Source organism: Gambusia affinis, linkage group LG15, assembly GCF_019740435.1.
Source record: "Gambusia affinis linkage group LG15, SWU_Gaff_1.0, whole genome shotgun sequence".
Lineage (NCBI taxonomy): Eukaryota > Metazoa > Chordata > Actinopteri > Cyprinodontiformes > Poeciliidae > Gambusia > Gambusia affinis.
In genome coordinates this window covers 3,525,476-3,548,111 of record NC_057882.1, presented here as the reverse complement: position 1 = coordinate 3,548,111, position 22,636 = coordinate 3,525,476, and the positions used below count along the sequence as shown (strand labels likewise).

The 22,636-nt window shown below is 38.4% G+C and overlaps 1 protein-coding gene across 1 annotated transcript in view; it reads right to left on the bottom strand.

The window, feature by feature from the left end:
- tmem132e (transmembrane protein 132E) overlaps nucleotides 1-21,471 on the bottom strand; it is a 414,476-nt gene extending 393,005 nt beyond the window's left edge. Inside the window, exon 1 of the mRNA XM_044140671.1 lies at nucleotides 20,344-21,471. Coding sequence (XP_043996606.1) covers nucleotides 20,344-20,404 — 61 coding nt within the window. The 5' untranslated portion in view covers nucleotides 20,405-21,471. The remainder of the gene's footprint in view (nucleotides 1-20,343) is intronic.
- Between the last annotated feature and the right edge of the window lie 1,165 nt (nucleotides 21,472-22,636).

Here is a 22,636-nt window from a genome sequence, read left to right as displayed (position 1 = left end):
CTGTTTTTTTAATTACATAATCTATTTGGAATAAACAGCATATCAGAATTTAGCAAATTTGGAATTCAAGCAGATTTAAAACATTAAAATCTCTTCCAACATTCTTTATTTTAGCCGAGCAGAAAAAAAAAAAAAAAAAAAAAGCAACACTGGAGGCTAGAGTGACATTATAATGTTGAAATGAATGCTTATGAACGCAACAGATGTTTTAAGTCAACTTATCTTGAGGTTTCCAACACTTGAACATCATCTGTCACTGTCATCTTCCAAAGTGACGTAGCATTATTGTTGCACTGATTCAGAGCTGTGTCATTATGTCCCAACTTAACTTGAAGGGTTTGGAAGTGAACCAAAACCTTCACCTGGGTTCCTGTGCCAACATCACTGCAGGCGCAGGAGAAACACAACACTGGAGAGCCAGTCTGCTTGTTGAAGCAACATGTGGATTCAAAACAAAGCCGGTGGTCCCCAGAGGCACGCAGCAGGGAGCATGGCGCACCGTCCTCTGCTTTCCTCCACATTCGACATATGTTTGATATTCTCCACATTGTGCAGAGGAAAACGTGTCCCCTGGAGGATGGGAATCCTCTCGTATTCAGAAGAAAAAAAAACAATGTGTTCAGGCTTGCTCACATTTGTAAGCCTGACTGTACTGAGCCAACAGCAGATATTAGAAACTGTGAAAAGAAACCCAAAAGAGAAGAAGCTCCGTTCCCAATACTAGAATTTAAATAAGACTATTTTCTCTACTGCACCGAGCTCTGCAGCTTTAATACACTTTGATAAACCTTTTTCTAGATACAGTTGTAGTACATACAGGTAACCCTGACACTGTCTAACGTTGAGTTCAGTGCTATTTTTTGTGGTTTCCTTGACTGTGCCCTGTGTTTCACCTTGAGGGAATCTCAACAAATTTTGATGATTTGTGATGGCTTAAATCTTTTTTATATCGAGAAGTAACTTTTAAAACACCCTAGAAAGAAATCAGGTCAAAGTTCAAACTTGTGATTTTAAACACCAGTGATTCCATAATATTGATTTTAAAAAAACTGCTAGCTCCATCGGCAAATTATTGGCAAATTATAATATGGGGAAAATATCTTGTTATAATGAAATTGTTTGCAATTAGAATTAGTAACTTTTTTATATCAATATCTACAAATTATTGAGTTAAAAAAGCTCCCATTTCTTGGATAAAAGTTATTTGTAAGTTAGTTTTCTCTTATTTTGAGTGAACTAAGACTTTTGCACTAGAATCTAGACTAAAAGCAGTTGGTAAAATTTTGCATTTGTTTTGAAGTGATATCCTTCCATTCTCATTCTACTGTGGGTTTCATTTTGTTTACTAAATTTTGCGATTCCATCCGCATCGTAGAACTCATAGGACTCTACAAAGGGAATCACAAAACGGTCAAACGAGTTTCTAAAGCCTTCCAGTAATCCGCTGCCTGTCAATAACCAAAAGCAGCTCAGTGAAAGTTGTGGCTCCAAACCCTCCGACTACAATACCATCACTTCAGTTTACTCTGATCTTAACTGCATCCTCTCCTACATGTCGGGTTTGATACGATGCTAGCTGATGAAATGATTCCATTTGAAAGCGATCGTCCTTAGCCTTTGATAGGCACCTCAATTTTACCCAAAGTTCCTCTCTACAACCTTTAATCCTGTTTGGGAAGAGCTTGGAAAATCGTTTTCTGAATAGGAAAAAATGTTTTCAGCAGAACTGGGTGAGACTTTATAGTCAGGCTAATGTTTACTGAAGGGCAGTGAAGTGGATCTAAATGTCTTTAAAGTGACAGATTGAGCTTTTTATTTGCATAATAGATACACAACAAATGAATAAACTCTAAATTAATCTTCAACATTTTAACTGTCCTACATTAGCATTTTTATCTGAAGCGAGGCGAACCTCCATGAGGCGATAAGACAGATTTCAGAATGAGAGTGAAGTCGTCTGTGTGGAACCTTTAATTTTTCGAGCTCTTATCTGCTCCTGATTGGCTCCTGCATGTAGGCCAAGCCCTTCTCCTTGGCGTCCTCCGAGATCTCCTCTGATTCATTATTCAAAGCCTCTTTAAGGTTGGGGCTCAAAAGAGCAGACACAAAGAAACTTTATTGTTTTTTGGTCCAATTTACTAATCTGTTTGGACCGTCTGCCTCCCAGCCGTTTCATCAGAGAAATAAAAGCTGGAACCCTGAAAACTGAATCGTGCTCCATATTACAACACTAAATAGCAACCCAACCCTTCTAGCCTGCATCAAAAATATTCAAACCAAAACACTCCCTAAAATTAGATATTCAAGTTTCTCTTTTGTGCTCTTTGTATTTACCTTGTCTATTTGTGAATAAAAAAGGAATTCAGGGAAACAAACAAAAAAAAGACTATATGAATCTTTACCACACCATGAAAGTTTTCTTTACATTTCAGCTTAAAGGGTGCCACTCCTTTATACAAGCTACAAACGGTTAGAAGACAGAGCAGCTTCCACTACAGCTCAGATTAGCATATTTCTCATATTCGCTAATTGGTATATTTTCTGGTTAGTTAAATGGAAGCGAAATCAATCCAGTTTCCATTTCTGCAAAGTGCGCCCCCTGAGATCTCCCCAATATCTCAAACAAATTTAACCAGCTTAATTGAGAAGGGTCTCACTGTACATCCACAGGGTGATGGGAGGAAAACTGCTCAGCTGCTACTGAACATGTGCTGCTCATTGACTTTAATGCCTTGCTATAAGGGGACATCTTGCATTTTGTATGAACATTGTGTGAGTCTTTGAAGCATTTTTTGTAGACCTTGAAATGTTTGCAGAATCACAACAGGTCCTGGAGCTACAGTATCTTGCAGGATTTAAATTAAGTTATTTTACTGCGATTTTATGTGATGGACCAACAAGAAGTAGTGCGCAATAAAAATAACGTATGTATGTTATTATTCTTTCAGAAAACTGCAACTCTGCCCATTTTAGTAGTTCACGCAGAAAATGCATGTTAATATAAATTAATACGTACAGTGGAAAACGTCTTAGCACACCTGGAGAAGCCAACATCTACTGGCTTCCTTATTTCTGCTTTGAAGGTTTCAGCCAATCATAACTGGAATTTATGAAAACATTAAATTTAAATTCTGAAGAAAGTTTTGATGATAATTGATAAACGATACGAGAAAAGCCAACCTGTAATACAGGACTGTGTGGATGGCTCTTATTGATTAAGCCAAAACTGACATATGCGAAGGGTTTTTCAGTAGTCGGACTAAAGAAAGAACAACTTTGCTTGGTTGATAGAACTCTGACTCATTTACTGTTTGTTATGACAAGTATTTATCCTATCAATTTGTAATCTGGTCAGTAATTTTGTATACTAGTTTGAAGCAGTTCAGCATTCTTCAACTGTAAAAGATACATTGTTTTTCCGAAGATATAATTTCAAATACTTGTGATTTGAAGATAACTGCAAATATTTGTAGTTGCAATGTGGAAAATAAGAGAAAGTCTAAGAACATCTATCAGGCTCTTTCAAGCATGAATAATCTGATGTCGTTTTGTGTGCCTTAGATCGTTCTTCATAGGCTTTCAGTGAAATTCTTGAAATGCTTCATGGTCCTAATATAGCAAAGCAGAAGTTACAACAACAGGCAGGGATTTCTTTCCTCCACAAGTCTTTTGTAACTTAATAAATGAATTGATCACACCGGACCTTCATCAATTTGGTAAAAGCTCCAGGGCCCAAAGTGCAGCCAGTAAAACAGAAAAAAAATAGACAAGTCAGGAAGAAACCTTTTATTCCATTATGCAGGAATAAGTGTATCCATAATATTTTTTGCAGTATCGCCTGTGGTACTCAGAGCTGGCCTTTAAAGCTGCTTCTGTAGAAGAAAATTAAGCTGCACTCCAGTTGGGAGCACACTAGAGAGGAGTTTGATAGAAAGAGTAATCATTTATTGTTCCCATAAATAGAAACTGAAGGTTCTCCTGTTTTTCTACTGAGCTTTAAGGGCTAAAATGGGTTCTTAGCTTCAAGAATAATGTGCAAGACCCAACTTTAAAAACAGTTTGAATACTTTTAACTGTTAAGTGCAATTAGTATTGATTTTTATGAGATAAAGATAATGTTCCAAGGAAGTCTGGATCATATCCTAAATCAATAGCCTGCTGGCAAAGAAACAGAAACATCATAAAAATGCTAAAACAAACAATGCAAGTCTGTTTATTTCTTCCTCTTTGCTGTGTTTGTTTCTGGATTTCAATGTTTAGAGAGTATCCCCTTATCACTAGCAGTAAGTGTTTGAATTATACATGAAAACAGCAGCAACAGAGCCCTCGCGCCTTTTTTTAGTCTGTGGTTCTGCACACAACATGATCACTGAAGTCAGGCAAACCCACTGCTGTCGACGCTGTGGTGTGGCCTCATTTGTAAAGCATTTGTTTCCCCGTGTTTAAATCAATATGACTAAGATTTGAACTATATTTTCAGCAGATCAGCACACTCTACCCTCAAAAATCCCCGACTACGTTATTGACTGACAACGCAGTAAACGGTGGCGTGTGCACTACAAAAACCCATCGATTTTGGCTTCAAAGCAAAAATCCGGCACGTTCCAAGGACACAAAGACACAGAAAACTATTTTGCATATTTCTTTGTTTCATGTCACGTCAGGAGAAGAAAACTCCAGAATGAAAAATAAATGCAGTTGGAGTTTTTAGCAAGTCACAATTAAAGAGGCTTGAACAACGTCAGCCTGCTCAAGCCTCTTTGAACAGTGAAGCTGGCAGGAAAGTTGGAAAAAAAACGTTGGGAGAAGAAATCAGTGTTGATCAAAGTGGGAATGCTTCCTGCATACGGCGCAAAATGCAACCCACAAAACAGGGAAAACAAAAGGGAGGAGAAGGGAAAATGTTGATGTCTCGTCATGTGGGAGAGATGAATAACAGGAACTGACAGCTCCATCCAGCATCCTGAGGCAGGTAGCACACGCATCAACAATCACAACACCAACTTCAGCCTCATGTGGTGTTCAGATGCCTGTCCAGCATCTGGTGAATAGTTTCACTACTTTTTTAGTCTTTTTTTTATTAATCAAAGATTTAAATTGGGGATTTAAAATATGGAATGTGAATTATTGAACCACAAATAGTCATTTCAAGATGATCTAGAAATACAGTGCCATAGCAACAACTGCCAGCTTGACAGTCCTGGTGATATTGGGGGGTTGGGGGAGAACTAAACTTAAAAAAGAAAAAAAAAAAAGAAAAAGTTTTACTGCAGAGGTATAATCTCTTCAACAAAAGCTTATTGGAAAATCCAACTTTTAATCTGAAGGCGTTCATTAAGGGCGTGGCCAAGTGTGACTGAACAAGGATGTGGTCAAGATGAGGGAACACATTTTGCCAACTTAGCAATTTTGTCACTACATTAATCGACTTTTCAGAGAAGGTTTGAAGGAATGATTAATTAATAATTCATGACTTCCCGTTTCTCTAAAGTATAAATGCTACAGGACTCAGAGGTCTATGTTTTACTCCACTGGCCATTCATGAGTGCTATTAGCTATTTTCTGCAGCATGACTGACTGGTTATCAAGTCTCCTTAACAACCAATACAAGCAATCTACATGCCAGCTGTCTGTTTGAGATGACTTACGATCAGAAATGTAAACAGAATGTCAACTGAAGCCATCTTCTACAGAGACTGATCGAGACGACTCGAAATGAAAAGTCTAAGATCCCCGTCTCCATCTGCTCCAACTTTGCCTGATGCTTTATGAGAAGACTGACTGCTCCTCTTTATTAATGTGGCTTATGCTTTTCCCCTCACTGAATAATAATTTTAAAAAACGATACTAAAGATACAGGCTGGATTTTTCTACCTTTCATATTATTCCACTGCAATGAAAAATGTATTTGTTTTAAGGCTTTATACACAACTTTACCAGGAGTTTCTAAAGAGTGCTACAAGCAAATTGACTATAATGTGATAAAATGGTCTTAAATGAACACTACCAAACAAAATAAGGAGCAACCTCTGCTACAGTCAAACAAAACATCAAAGGAGACTGGAGACAGAATCGACACATATTTGTTCAGGTAAAGCATCACAGCAACTGGCATGGGCCGAGACCTATTTGGCTTCTGGTTTGATTGATAGGGAGAATTTGTGTCCACTTTCTGGAGGCTTTTCTAAGGGCACGAGTAGTTCAAATGAATGGCCCATTTCAGAGTGTTATGAATGATGAAAACATGAAAACAACAGAAAAACAGCTGTCAAAAGAGAAACAGCTAATCTCTTTCATCATAGGTTTAGCCACAAGCATTGGAGCTTTTTTTTTTTCTTTACTGAAAATTTGTCGATGCTTATAGGTGAAGCTGTTTTTTAAAGTTTACTTTAGTTAATTTAGAGGACAGCAATGCTAAACTTATATTTGAGAACACCACCTCGTGCAGTTAAAACAGAGTTGTATTGTTTCACAGGTATTGTTCAATGTTTTTTTGTTTTTTTTAAAAACAAGATTGGAATAACATTTAAGATTCATTGTGACCTTATAGCAAAATGAAAATGCCAAAATCAGAATCAGTCAGACTGTTTAAAGAACTTTTTGTTCTCTTTTTGTTCTATATTTCATGTTTGTTATTAACCACAGTTGAATTGTTCTGCTTTGTTTTTAATTTGGTCCATGAATAAATTTTGACTTGTTGGAGTGACAAATACAAGATCATGAAAATAAACAAACAAAAAAAAAATTGAATAAGTCAAAACTCGTATTTTATCTTATATCTAAGTAAGTACTAGTTTCAGACCTTCTGCTGGTTTATCAGTCATTAACCCAGCTGCAGATACATTGCTGCTTAATCTCACTTAGGGAATGTGTTCCCCTCAATGCCTGAATGCACAGGGTGCAGAGAAAAACATGGAGACCGGTTTGAATATTGCTCTACCAGCTGCCACTCAACCTTTTCTCCCAGATTGAAGCACATTAACCAGCAGAGGATGATAACATGGCAGCAGCTGGGTAAAAGCTCACGCAGGTCCAGTATCCAAACGAGAAAACTCCCCTCAATTTTAAAACAATGCCATTTCCCTCTGAACAATGGGAAAGTGAATCCCACTTACATTTACGGCACAATAATTTACTATTTATTCCCATAGAGAACAGAGGGAGGTTGTTTTTGTTTGTTTGTTTAATTTACTTGCCACCCCATACTTTAAATAAGATTTTTTGGACGTTATAAAATGAACTTTGAGTTTGAATTCAGCTTGTTTACAAAATAAATCATTTCAGGTTGTGGTATAAGCTCACAGCTGATGAACATACCGTCTTTAAGTGGCTTTTCATGGCTGTTGGTTTCAGGTCCTGATTATAAAGAATGTGATAGGACAGCATAAATACTTATCGGCTAATTCAATTTATGATATAATTACCCTCGCAGTTTCAACTTCCCCTGGTTCAAATTCAAGATAATTCTTATATTTAATATATTCAATTATTTATCAGTTAACCCAAAAAATCATCAATAGATCAGCCCTACTCTTTGAGCATAAGGAGCTGAGCTTTTCACATATTTATGTTAGGAGTATTTTTTTAGCTGCAGGTGCATCAAATGATCAAGTGTTGTCTAGAGGAATGCTAATATTGCATTTTTGTCAATAACATTTTTTTTTCCCATATAAAAAGAATTGATTTCGTAATTTGCATCTTTCAATGTATTTCTAATATTTAGACCTTCTAAAAAAAAGGTCTAAATGAATAAGCTGCAGAATGTGCCAATGTTTCATCTGACTGATCATCAGAATAATCCATTACAAAAATAATCGTTACCAAGATTTCATTGTAATTCACTTATTTCTGCTTTAATTTTATAGCGGATGATCTTAACAAACAAAAACTTGAGCCAAGATTAAGTCACCATCTGAGAATTTAAATGACAGTCGGTGGATTCACTGCTGTGTTTGCAGACGGTGTTGACACGCGGATGACTCGTGCTTCACGCAGGGCACTCCCAAGCCACAAATCTTGTGTGCGATTATCACCAGGGGAGGACGGGTCAGTTCGTAGTTTGCGTTTACAGCCAGACGTGTGTGACATGATCTAACAACATTAGAAAAATGTCACAAATCATCTCCAGAGACGACTGGAAAAGTCAGACATCGAGGCTAGAAGTCTGACAGAAACGTCTAGCTCGCTCTCTTCCCCCCATCGCCGCTGTCCATGTTCTGTCTGCCTGACGCCGAGAAGCAGGAGCAGAAATCTAGCAGCAGGAAAAGCAATCCCACAGCTGAGAACAACAATGTTCAAGAGAAGAATTAGAGGTTTGTTGGATAGTCGAGGATGAAGCCAAGGAGTGGCTGCCAGACTGGAAAGGGTTCATTCCCAGAGTCTGTTAGCAGATTTGTAGCTCTGGGAAAATCAGAGTGGGAAGACAAACTGCAAGACATGCTGGAGGATAAAAATCTGGTCGTATTTCTTCAGTTTCCACTGCAGTGGTTTCAGGGAAATCCTTCACACGGACACCACTGGGGAAATACAGCTGATATGTAAAGCAGAAGAGGAAAAGCTTCCTTAGCAGACATGGCTCATCTGTTCTGACTTTGTGGATATCTCAAGATTTTCCAGCCTGACAAATGAAACCTACTGGATTTATGTGTGATCCTAAACATCCACAAATGATTAGTTTTCATGCTTTATGGTATGGAGAAGGAAGTTCTGAGATTTGGAATTAAATCTCAGAGCTCAGTCATAGCATGGCCTTACAAGAAACAACAGCGAAGGAATTAGAACAGATACAGCGCATCAAAAAATATTCATAACACACAGCCAGAGCTGCGATGGAATGGTTTACATTCATGTTTTAGAAGAGATCTTGCTCCAGAGCAGCTATTACAAATTCTTCAGAAATCTACTAACTAGCTATTTAAGGAGGACATCAAAAACGTGCAGGACAAAAACATCAGGACTCACCTTGGATATCCTGGTCTACCAAAATATATTTTTTAGCTTCAACATTTTCAGATTTCAGGGTTACTTCTTGCTCCTGATGTTTTTCTTTTGAGATTCATACCCTTGGAGCACAAATCATAAAGTCGCAGTGACATAGCAGAGGAAAAGAAAACTGAACATTTATTTAACCTCAAGAGAGAATTTCAGTCAATTAAAAACATTCAATCTTTTGTAAAAGGCAGCAAACATATTGTGCACCAGCGAATGTCCTCCATGCCTCATGCCGGCGTTACATATGTGGACATAATGGCTATTCCTGTTCCAACTGTATCCCTCCTAGAGAAATTATCGGGGGCAGTTTCAGTGCAAGCTGCTCTTCATCCAGAAAGCTCATTCTCCTTCAGGGTGTCAGGGGAGACAACTTATTAAATGTGAGCTATATAGCCTTGTTGAGACGACCGGAATTAGAGGGAAATGATTACACCCTAGTAGCACCGTAGATTGAGAGGAGCAGGCCTCAGTGGGTGTCACGATATCAAGACAATAAAGCCGGATAAGAGTCAGACCCAGATGAAATTCCTAAGGTAGTTCACTTTCTGTGTACCAATGTCCACATATGGGGCTGTGTGTGTGCACGTGTGTTTGTTTAGTTATTTAGGACCTTTTCTGATACATTCACTAACGTTTTGAAGACCGATGGGCCTTAAAGGGTGGCAATGCCCTCATGGCCCCCCTTTTGTAGGGTTACTCTGCAAAAAACTCACAATCTGACTGAGAATTTTAGGTCTAGTTTCTAGTGCAAATATCAGAGTTCACTTGAAATAAGACAAAACTAAGTAAATAGAAGCTTGTTTTAAGTTCAGTTCTTAATATTGATGAACATACCAGCTATAAGTCAATTAATCTGCCACTGGAACATCACATTTTCCAACATTTGTCCAGATTATTGCAGTTATAACTTGTACTTTTCATCATTATTGCAAAAGCATCAGAGCAATGCTTTTACCAGCATTGCACTGAGCAGTAGGCTGAACAATGAGCTCAACAGATGCACAGTTCCACCAAATGTACCTTCATATGCAGTAATATGCACCATAGAAACCATCTGAGCAGTACCACTAACATCTACAGTCTCTTACTTTTGCTCTTGGGGATTCAGCCAATCAGAGACCAGGAAAATAAGCAGTGCTACTGGATTGGCTGTTTGGCAAACGCTAGACAGTAACATGTACAGTAGCTTCGCTCCAACATTTTCCACTCCAAATAGCAGAAATGCAGCGTGACAAACATCTGTGAGCAGGCAAACCTGTCTTTGGAGTTACAGTCCATATAAAACAAAGTTGCAAAACAGGTTGAATTGATGAATACTGAACCAGTTGATCCCAGCCTATTTGCAGTTGAGTATTTGTGGATCAAAATTTGAGTGGAAAGTAACTCCAAATGAATTTTGTGTTCTAGCTATTAAAACAGGCAGTTGTTACCATTTTTAAAATGGCCTCTCAAGTTTTGTAGCTGAAATTGTTGATTGATCGTTTTCAGTTTTAATTTTCTGAGAAACTTAATGTTGAGTTTTTATTGGCTGCAATCAAAAAAACATCCTAAAAATCCTAAATATACTACTCTGTCATGAGACTTTGATAAACAAGCTTCACTTTTTCAATTTAATGTAGACAAATTAAACTAAGCTGACTTTCCTTTTACTCGGCTGCACCTGTATATTAAAAAAACATGAACTTCGTAAATGCTACGTCGCAAATTGAAGACAAGATTATGTACACTTGATAATCCATTTTGCTGCATGTGCATGATGCAATAGCAAAGCGATCACCTGCCACTTCAAATGAATAATTACCCTGTGGAGTCTAATTATCTTGTACAACACAGCACTCAAGGCAATGAAAGCCATGCAGGTGGTGCATTATTTCTGACAAATTACTTTCAAGTATTTCCAAAAAGGAAGGCGCGAGCAACAAAAGGAACATCTCCAGCACAATGGTTTGTAAAGAAAATGCAGATAGCATGCATCATCATGTCTCAATTTAAACATTAGATTAAATAAAGTAGCCGTTTGGTTTATTTTTAGCTAAACTAACCAACACAAACTGATGGAAAACAGAGAAAATGAAAAAGATTTAGATTTTCACTGGTCATGGCCATCTGGATCAATTGTATTAGGGTGAAAATGACGTTGTCACATTGAATGAAAAGACACCAAGCAACTTGTTCCAACACTTTGTTCAAGCTGTGTGCACTGGGGGTGAAAGATGACAATGAAGAGCACATAATCCACTGCATAATTAAAGATATTCACAGGTTCAAACATCTCACATCAGTTAGGAGCAAAACATTATGAAAACTGTGACAAGTGAACAGAGACCTCCATACTGCAGTGGCAATAAGTGTTTTCTTCATATTAGATGAAGAGGGCTTAGATGAAGTTCTGCCTTTAAACGCAGACAAGATTATTGAATCAGATCTTATTCGTACTCCTCAATTATCCATGCAAATCTATTCACAAACAAGAAACTTTGTTAGACCCTCAAAGTTTCAGTCATTCAAAAAAAAAAACATGAACAACCTAAAACTATGCTGGCGTTTGTTGGCTTTGATTCATGATCTGCATGTCTGAGTGACTGTTTTCTTCTTATTCACTTTCTGGACAAAAAAAGAAGTCATCTGAATTTAACAAAGCAAACTGAACATGCTTTTGGATAATTGCTGCAAGAATGATTGTCTTTCAGCTGGCAAAAGTTATTTCACCCAAATTGATGCAGTGAGTAGCTTCTCTTTTCTTTAACAACCATGAAAAAAGACGCATCCGGTGGAATAGATGAAAGACTGAAGGGTCAGATCATTGGAATCAACAAAGAAAATATCCAAGATGTAGAAAGTGTTATAACTGGTTTGAGAACCATTCATTGTATTAATAAAACTGGAAAGAAAAGTGGAGAACCGCCACCTTAGAGGAAGAACTGTGGTTGGAAAATATTGAATAATTGTGTTTGCTGTTGTAGGAGAACACCAAAGAAAAAATGACTTGGATAAGAGCCACATCTATGACAAACATCAGGAGCCGTACTGCTTGGTTCCACTTGGAGGCGAGTTGAGAGAAAAAGTGATTAAAAAAAGTATTGGTTATTAGAGAGACAGATTTTACCAACAAATGAAATCTAAACCTTTAAAGGAACATTGTACTACATATTTTAAAAAATTTTAATATTGCGTAAAAGTGCAATTTTTTTGCCAGTCATCTCCGAAAGTAAAACTCATTATTTAGAATAATTACCAATTACAGATCAGAAAAAGCCAAAATTGCATGAATACTGCAGAAAAGGTCATTAATGTCACACCCTAATCAGATCATTAACTCAAAAAAAAAAAAAAGGAAAAAATCCTGAGGTTTAAAACTGTCTCAACTCTGGGTCAATCAGCTACACAAACATGGAGACAACTGCTGACTGGACCGAACAGAGTTATGGACTGCCTTAACAAAGGGGGGAAGACACAAAAGGTGACTGCTGAAGAAGCCTGTTGTTGCAAAGTTTTCCGTCCAAGCACATCAACAAAAAAATTGAGTGGAAGGAAGAAGTATAGTTCCAGCAACCCTGAACCAGCTACATCAAAGGTGTCTCATATGGGGCTAAGGAGAAAAGGAACTGGACAGAGTTTTTCAGATGAAAATAAATTCTGCATTTCATTTGGAAATCACAGCCCCAGGTTTCACACAGAGCCATTTGTGGATTTATCCGGTTACTAGGGCGACACGTCTGAGAAAAATCCAGCCAATCTGTGCCTGTCGTTCTGAGTCAACAAACACTGTGATGGTAGCGCCCTTCTTCTGTCTGAGAACCAGCCACCATGTAACTCAGTGACTGATTGTTACCCTGAGATTGTGCACTTCCACTTCCTCCTTCCTCACAAGACAGAGGAAAAAGGTACACCTAAAATTTAACAGCACTCTGAACACTTCAGGAAAGAAACATTTCCTCACAGCTGAGGAGAGACTCTCACAGTAATCCAGCAGGGTTTCTTTTACTATATTATTTGGTGATTTAAACTCAATTAAACATACATTGAATGATATTAGAAGTGTACAGATCAACATAATTGATTTTAAATTTGATTCTTTGCAAAATCAATTTAATTCTTTGAGGTTTTATATGACGAACGCTCAACTTTTTCCTGTGTTGTGACAATTTTGGCAAATTTGACAAAAGGGTTTTGCTCTTAATAAGACATACTCCAGCAGTTAATATGTTATCATGAACGAACAGGTTCAACTTTGATTTCAGGGAGGACAATAACATGAGAAAATCTCCTTTTAGAGGAGACGAAAAGAAATCTTTCACTGTTTGTGAATTGCCTCACTTAGATATGGAGAGAAAAAAGGCCAAATGAGCCAAAAGGGGATTGTTGAGAATGTTATCCAGTAAGCCTATATTCTAAGTTATATTCAGTAGATGTAGGGCTTTTCAAGCAGAAAACCAAAAAGCAGTGCTTTCAGCACATTGACCCTTACGCGTTTGAGACAAAATGCATGAATGCCTCGAGGATTTTAAACATTTTAAGCATAAAACCGCAGACAACGTTCAGCTGGGAAAATGGGTAACGCACTGCAAAGAAATTAATTACTAATTCAAGCAACTAAACAAAAAAGTCCTCCAGCTCAAGATCTTGCCCATTAGGCTACATCTTGTGTGACTGGTGCTTTACAAAAGGTTCATTTCATCGCTGATAAAGAACAATACAACAGAAGAGATAGCTTTGAGCAACAAAACAGAATAAAAAAACTAAAGTCAAGCCCAATTTTTGCATTTAAATGGTCAGTTTCGATTCTACTATTAAAAAGCAGAAAAAAAAACTGTAGTAGTTGTAACAATGCAAATAACTGAATCGACTAGATCTAATCGATTAACTGATAATATTTTAGTCTAGCACTTTGGCTGCCACACAGCTGAGGGCGCCACTGATCATCTTTAAGCCGAGAAACGGACCAAACGGAGTCCGTTGTGGAAGGCAAGAAGTGCCGTATGTGGTTCTGTTTTGAAATGGACAACACGCAGTAAGCTCCTTATGTTATCACCTTGAATAGTGTTGATTTAACCGTCAGCTCAACCAAAAATGATTGAGGTGCTACGAAGGCGAGGATGTGATGATGACAGAGAAACTGAAGGGATCGTGTAGAAAAATTGTAACAAGTTGGGGGAGAAACCCCCCCTAGAAAAACATGATGCAAGTTTTATAATTTGAGAAAAACTATTTTTGGTTTATTCAGTCACAACTGACTAAAAAAAACATTTGAATTATAATGCTCTTATTTTATACTCATAAAAAAATGTAGCCCTTTTAAGTTATGGAAAGTCAGCCTGCCCTCTTGATGCAAAAAGAAAGTGACCATTTAGTTAGTTGATCGATAAGATCAACTTATCAACCAACTAATAAGTTGAATAATCGATAACTTGCATCCCTAGTTGTAACTACGTCCAGCCTCACCTGAAAAAAAAATTGAATTATAAAGCTGAAAATAAACAGAAGATGTGTGCATATTCGCTTTAACTCTGAGCACAGGAAGAAAATTATATATGTATCCACTTCTCTGCACTCCATCTTGTTCTTTATTACTATTTTCTGAAGCCTGAAGCAAACGGCAAAAAAAGTCCTGCTTCACGTGCCAACTGTGAAGAACCAGCTAAAAATAAAAACAATATGCTTCATTAATGCAAACACAAACAAAAGTGACAGGTGCACCGCTAGCAATCCAGCTTCTTGACATGGCCAGCCTCGAGACAGAATGACTAAACAGCAGCTTTAACTCATTAGCAGTCAGAAAGTGTTAAAGTACGAAAGCCAGCCGCAAATACATAACAGTTGTGCTTGAAAACTTAGGCAGAAACAGAGAAGAGGTTTAATTTCTGCTCATGTACATCAGGAGAAGTGTGTCACACTGCCGCTTTTGTCTCCGCTGTGAGCGCCGCTGGTGCTGGGAAGGTTGCCAGCTCCATTCAATCCATGACTGGACAAACGCCGCTCCTCGTAGGCACGAGCGAAGAGGCAGACGCGCCCGCTTACATCACTACATCCACCAATGTAACGGTTAGACGTAATCCGCTCAATCCATTTACCCCGGGTCAGCCGCAATGTCGTCTTCCTGGAGCGCGTCCAGCTCTTTGTTCTGCCGTTTGATGCCTCGTCCTTTTGCTTCTGGCGGTGAACCAAACTGGATCGATTTACATATTAGATAAAGACGCACGCGCCTCTTAAATGTATGAAATACTGCCACTGCGTCACTCATATGGAGATTAACTTGTTGATTTGTTCATGGGCAGTTGCTGCTCAGGGTTTCTACACTGGTCCCCAAAGAATAATTCAAGTATTTTCCAACTTTCCTAGTGACACACTAATAAAAACAATACAAATGAACTAAAGAAACAGTTTCAATTCCATATTATATGACACCATTAATACTATTCAAACCTGAAGTGTAAAAAGAGAAAGCAAATACAAATTCAAAGGAACTGAATAAAAAATTGGTTTAGAACAGCAACAATGGAGAGAAAAATTAATATGATGAAGCAATATGACATTGACTAGGGTGAAGTTTTGTTATTTATTTTTGTTTATTTTTGGAGCATTTCATATCTGTAAGAGTCTTCTGAGCTAAACAGTTAATTTTCTTTTTTGTGTGTGCAGATATGAGTTTATGCTTCTTTCTGCTCATTTTCCTTCCTGAAAAGGAGCAGAAACTATTCATATTTGTTATTGAGTATATAAAATAAAAACTAAAATGAATATCTGGTGATAGTATCCTACATTCTACAGCAGGGACAAACTACACTAAAACTTTAACAAAGTTTTATGTGTGGAAATGTCTCTCTTACACACACACTCTATACACCTAACTGGTCTATAAAATTTACAAAAAAATAAATAAATTCTGATATATGTCTTTGCAAAATTTTCTGGCAATTAGAAATAAATTTGCTGATTCTAACTAACTTAAATTAAGAAAGATTAAGTCTGATTTAACTTCAGTGAGAAAAACAATTTGCAGGTTTCTTGTCTGGTTTCAACTTTAAATAAGGATTTCTAATTTTATCCTTTTAATGAAATATTAGAGTGGACTTGTACTTTGAACATCAAGCACTTTCAAGAACTTTATGCAAAAATCCAAAACTTTTCAGATCTATTTCAAGAACCCATACTAATGATTCTGGTGCTTTCCTCTCCTCTCTGAAAGAGAGAAGATTAGTGTTTTTATCAATCTTGTGTAGAATAATGCTGTGGTGGCGTAGGGGACAGTACGACCCATGTTTGGAGGCCATGAGTCCTCGACGACGCCGTCGCAGGTTCGATTCCCGGACCCGGCGACATTTGCCGCCTGTCTTCCCCGCTCTCCCTCCCCCTTTCCTGTCAGCCTACTTTCATATAAGGAACACTAGAGCCCATAAAAGACCCCCTGGAGAGGAGAAAAAAAAATCTTGTGAAGAATAAAAAATTCCCAAAAAACTAGGTTGGTGTTTAACATTTCATTAATCCGTCAGTCTATTGGCAAAATGATCAGCAGAATTATGGAAATAATTATGAGGTGCAAACCCATTAACATCCCCTCTGCTTTAGAGTCCGAAGGTTTATGTCTTATTTCATATACGTGCATAAATTTTACAGGTAGAAATGGCGCAGAAGGCAATTAATTTCTTCTTCTTCACTCAGATCTTCATTCATATCAGCTCCACGAACACTGCTCTGCCTCTGACACTCCAAACCTTTACATGAACAGGAATGGGAAAAAGTAAACAAGCAACATTCCACCTGCAGAGCAACAAATAATGAAATCTTGCCCACAAATCTCTGTAAGTGTGTATAAACCTAATTACTGACAAGTGAAATACCGAGCTAATTAACCATCATAAAAGGAAGTGAGGCACCCAAGAAATCTAAACCATCCTGAATCAATATGGAAATTACTAATAAGGAAAATATTCTGGGAATCAATGTGCAAACTGAACTTGACATTAAACCAAGTGAGTGTGAAGGATCGGTGTGCAAGTTCTCAGAGTCGAAAAATGTGATTCAAGTTCATTCAAGTTTGAATTTAATTGTTTTGGAACAAAGACAGGATGTGGCAAAATATCTGCAACCAATGCAGAAAGCAAGCATCTTCCAACCAAACATGCTGCACTAAAGGAAAGGAAAGATAAAGTACAGAGGACCCCGAACAGAAGAGTCTGCTGAGAAATGCAAGAATCGCAACAGTATTCCCGAATTCAACTATTCATTGAATTCTCTGTGGAACAACACCAAAATACCATCCAGAACCCATCCAAGCGTTGAACAGATCAATGTGTGGATGTGCCACAACTTTCTTCTGCTGAACAGAAACGAAACTGAAGTTGTTATCTTTGGACCTAAAGAGGAACAATCTAGGGTCAAGGCACAGCTTGGATAAACCAGAGATCAGGCCTGAAATCTGGGACAAGTGATGGACTCTGAATTGAACCTTCAGAGCCACATAAAGACCATTACAAAGGCGGCCTTCTATCACCTGAAGAATATTTCCAGGATTCCAGGACTAATGTCCCAGCAAGATCTAGAGAAACTCATTTATCTTTAGTTGCACTGATAACTGCAGCAGTGTCTTTACAGGTCTGTGGTCTGTGAAACCTTTGTATCATCTGTCAAAACACAGTGAAACTCAAATCCAGCAGGAAAACCACCACTTACAGGTTGGTCAAACATGAAGTGAATTTAGGTTTGTTAAAACAGAATTGGTGAACAATGAAAAATAAACATTGGGATTCTTTGTCTTCTCAAAATATTGTCAAAATTGTCTTTTGGTCTTGCCAGTATCAAATCATCAGCTCTGCTAAAAACAGCCATTTTTGACTGATCATGAATACTGTTGGGTCTTTTCATATCCCCAGCTGCTGTTAAAGCATCCTGCCTAAAACACACGTCTAACTCCGAATTACAGCTGATAAATACTGATTAGAGATCAGAAATGTCAGTCGACTTCAAAGTGGTGTTCACCAACCCCGAATGTTTATTACAGAAATTAATGTCTGTTGCCGTCTATAAATCAGATTTGTGCAGATAAGACTTCTTCAGGCATCCTCCACAATCGTATAATACAAGCGCAGGTGAATCAAACATCTACTGGAAAATAGGCTTTTATTGATGTAATGTTATGGTTCAATGGTGGTTATCTAACTGCAAAATTCAATCTCTTTTTTTCCAACCACTTTTTAATAGAAATAGTTACACCATTTGAGTTTTAACACTGGAACATATTTAATGGAAAAGCTCAACTGTCCTCTATGAATGTAAAAGGTTGACACCAAGTGTAGGAAGAAAAACTGACTTTTCATGTACATTTGAGAAAGGTTTCCACTTGACTTGCATTAAAGTGCTTTAGGTGCCAGTTTGGATGCCATGTGGGGCATTACTGAAAAGGGTGAGCTTGTACTACAAAGGATGTATAGGAGACGGTTAAATTGTCTGAAGTTGCAGAAGATCCAGTGGGGAAACAATGACACAGGTGTATATATATATATATATATATATATATATATATATATAAATATATATATATATACACACACACAAACACGCACACACACACACACACACACACACACACACACACACACACAGGGTCAGTCAAGGACATGGTAAACTGCTGCAACCAATTACCAGGACAGGGTGACACAAGAGGGCAAAAGAACCAAAACACAAACAAACTAGCAGGAGAAATGGCTTGTGGTTTTTTACCAAAGACTAAAGAGAAATCCTACAACCACTAGTACTAGCACTTAGTGTCTTCTTCTGAGGTTTTTATGTTGTTTCCTTCTGTGGTTCTTGGTGCAGCACCGCCACAGGAAGTGGGGCAGGGGAAACCAGGTGCTCAAAGGGTTTGGTTTGTTTAACACAGAGAAATGTGAAGGCAAACTGCAGCAGCTGGAAAAAAAAAAAAAAAAGCAAAGACATAAATGTTGCAATTTTGGTCCCCAATACAACAGAGTCTACCGGACTATCAGGTGAAAACACCCTTAGGAATCACATACCAATCACAACTTTCTCTGATGCTACGGTTGTTTTCCAACACCAGGTCCTAATTCTCTTCCTTTACATAGGAAGAGAAATGGGAGTTTCAGCTGCCGAAGTTAATCTTGCAAAGTGGTTACTAGAGTAGAAATCCAAAGTTTCTGGGGACCCGGATTCCCTGAAGACCTTCTGCAAGTTAGCCTGCCAGCCACAAACCTAAACGTATCGGCATTTAACGATTTAAAAGTAGCACATTTGTTGTGGGTCGTCCTGCATTAACTTAATCCTAATCAGAATCTGACCACAGGTTGGGGTGGGATTTGGGTAGACGGAGCGCTGCAGCGTGCAGCGGTCTCAACACAACCCATCAAGGAGAGAACATGCCTTACAGCACATATAAGCTTGTCTTTTGGGTGACAATAGTGAAATTGAAGCAAGACTTAATAAAAATGAAAAGCATAAAATAAAAAAAAAGTCTGCACTCTGTACTGTAGAGTCCAAGGGTTGGTTATGCAGCAAACGTGCACGTATGAAAGGGGAAATTGCATTTCGTCTCCGTGCAGCTAATTCTGACTGTGGATCCACAAATGAGCAGACAACCCTGTGGGGCACCGCTACTCAACTCTACTCTAATACGTGCCTTGTAATGACACTTCCAGCCCAGTGCTGTAAACAGGATTGCTTTGCTGCATCAATAAAAATAAGGAGTGGGACACTGAAGGGAAGACGGAAAGAGATTGGTCCCCAGACATTTCCAGACTAGATGGCTGTTTTCTATTGCGTCTCACATCTTTTTGTGCAGCATATTTCAGCCTATGTAGGACATATTGTCATGGACATTTGTTTATCAGTGTCATGAGAGCCCTTGGAGTAGCAAGAAATGAGAGAGGAGGAAATCAGGAGGCGGATGACAGGTGCTTAATATGTTCAGAGTGTGGCTCCCAGGAGTGGGTTGGTATTTAGATCACAAGTCCAGTCCAGAGGACTCCAGCAGAGATAATTATTCAAATGGTTTCCTCATCAACCAGTCAATCTAAGCTCGTAAAAATAGTCTTTGATCCTGCGTGCTTAAGTTGAAAGAAATTCAAACAAATCTGCTGGCGCTTCTAAAAAATACAAAAACAAGATTATGAAAGCTGTATTTGTGTCTGAGAGAGTGTATGAGAGTGAGTGCGTGTGTGTGTGTGTTTGGAGGAGATCGGAGAGAGAGGGCTGTGGGGGTCATAAGCCACAATGACCAATCACAACACCAGCTGCCTCTGCAGTTGCATGTTACAGATAATTAGCACCATCACGTTTAGTGCAACACAACCGTGACACTAAGGGGGGGGAAAAAGACCAAATGAGCGTCTTCTTACTCACCACATGAAAGCACCGCGGCGCAGATGATGGGAGTCCATCTGAAATCCCGCACACCGGACATGGTAGAAGAAATCCCAACGGATGGACCTTAAAAATCCCAGTCGTCCCAGTAGTTTCGGATCTGTAGTGGAGAACGAAAGCTTCGCCTGCGGGCGTGAGCTGGTGCGGGGTTCTCCAACTTGGATGATGCGCAATGGACAGATGTGTATCTGGGCGCGTGACAATGCGCTGTCGAGGTCTTAGCAAAATGAAATAGAAATAAAACAAATAAATAAATCGCTAGAAATGCATTAGAGTCCAGTTTCAACGTTGCCGGAGTCCGATAGACGTCTGGTTTCTTTCCGCAATTGGGGGATAAAGTTGTTTCACTGGTTTCATGTGAGAAACTCGGTGAGCTGCTCCACGCGCTCTGCAAGGAAACCCGATCAATTCACCCCCAGAAAATGATCAATTTTGAGTGGGGAAAATGACGCGCGTAGCGGCTTCAACGCAGGAGTCCCGCACGCCTTCTCCAAACAGATCCAGACCAGAATCACAATGAAGACGAACAGGAATATGTTTTCGTTCTGCAACTCCCGTGTCTCCACTTAGCAGAAATTAAATAGAAATCATTTTCTAGCACAAATTATGGAGCTGGTGAAGAAGAGAAGCGGGGAAAACGGGGTTAGAAAAGAGAGGGGGGCATCGTATGGATCCGCACTGCTCGGGTTCGGCTGGCACTGACTTCTCTAGGTTTTTATCAACAATCCACAGCGGAGACCAGAAGCCGGAACACAGTCAGAGTGGAAAGAGTCAAAGCTGAAGGTTTAAATAATCCGAGGAAAAGAAACACGGGATCCGGTTCGGTGCTGCTTGAAACACAGCCAAGTCCGCAGAACTCCGCGTTTTTTAATTTTATTTTTTTTAACTCCCCTCTCTGGGTGTGTTTTAATCCCAATTTTTGTGCTGTGAAAGCACTTCTCAGTTGGCACGTTTCGGTGGGACAAGGAGCCCACGCGCACGCTGATTGTCTCTCACAAGCTCGCGCGGACAGGTGTGCAACTCCGCTCCCAAAACAAGTAAACGTGCTCACCTCGAAATGCCCAGAGCCGCAGCTCAGTTAATCAAAGTGACCGCAACAGATGGCAAACTTCCGGTGGAAATGTTCAAAATAAAGTAGACATTTTTAGAAACCACACGAGGTTTAGAGTTTTATCTAAACCTGCCCCTAATTTGGGGGAAATATAGATATTTTCAATAATAAAATAAAAATGGATTAGATTATCAGTTCCCCACCATCAATACACCATTAATATAGGATGCCAAGGCAAAATGGAACAAAAAAATAGGAAAATTTGTATATTGAAGATTATATTAATATGAGTAGCAATTATAAATTATTACCTTGCTTTTCAGTTTAATTTGTATATCCCCGAGTTTTGAACTTTAATTACTAACATTCTCATCAAATATGGAAAATAAGGACAGTGAAAATTAATCAAGACAGATTGACATATATAACTACCATTGCATATAAAATAAAGTAGCAAGATATCTAATAATACATAGAAGCACTTTATTCTGCACATTTTGAACATTGATGATTATATTAAATATGTTGTGCACTCTAAATTAAAATACTTTCCTGAAAAATTATTCTAAACAAGCTGCAGCCTTCTTTATTAAATCAAATTTTATCACTGACACAAAACGCATTCGCTGTATGAAAGCTTTACCTTTATAATGGGTATTGCAAATCCTCTCTTGGATTTGGCTTTTATTTTCGAATCCGCGTTGCTGATTTCCGGTAAAACCCTTATTAGGCATGGTGAGCTTCACGTACCTCAAACCTGACATTATGGACTGAAATTAATCACGTGTTCTTGCCTGGCTCAAAAATCATTTCCCTTTCACTGCGTCGTTATCTGATAACCTGATTAGGCTATTTATGATGTTAAGTTTAGATTAATTAAGAGTAAAGCAAGAAATTAATTTTTCTATATGCTCCTATTTATATTCACTGGGGTATACAGGTGCATCTCAGTACAAGAGAACTTCAGCATACTAGAAACCAACAGGAAGAAAAAGTTAATTTATGTAGAAAATGAGTTTAAAAAGTTTGTTCCATCCATCCATCCATCCATCCATCCATCCATCCATCCATCCATCCATCCATTCATCAATCCATCCATCCATCATACATGCTTGTCCTTATGGGTAATGAGGGGTGCTGGTGCCCATATCCAGCGGTCCATTTGTTATATAGCTAATAAATGTTAAGTCTTTGTTGAATTTTATTGATTAAACTGAAATG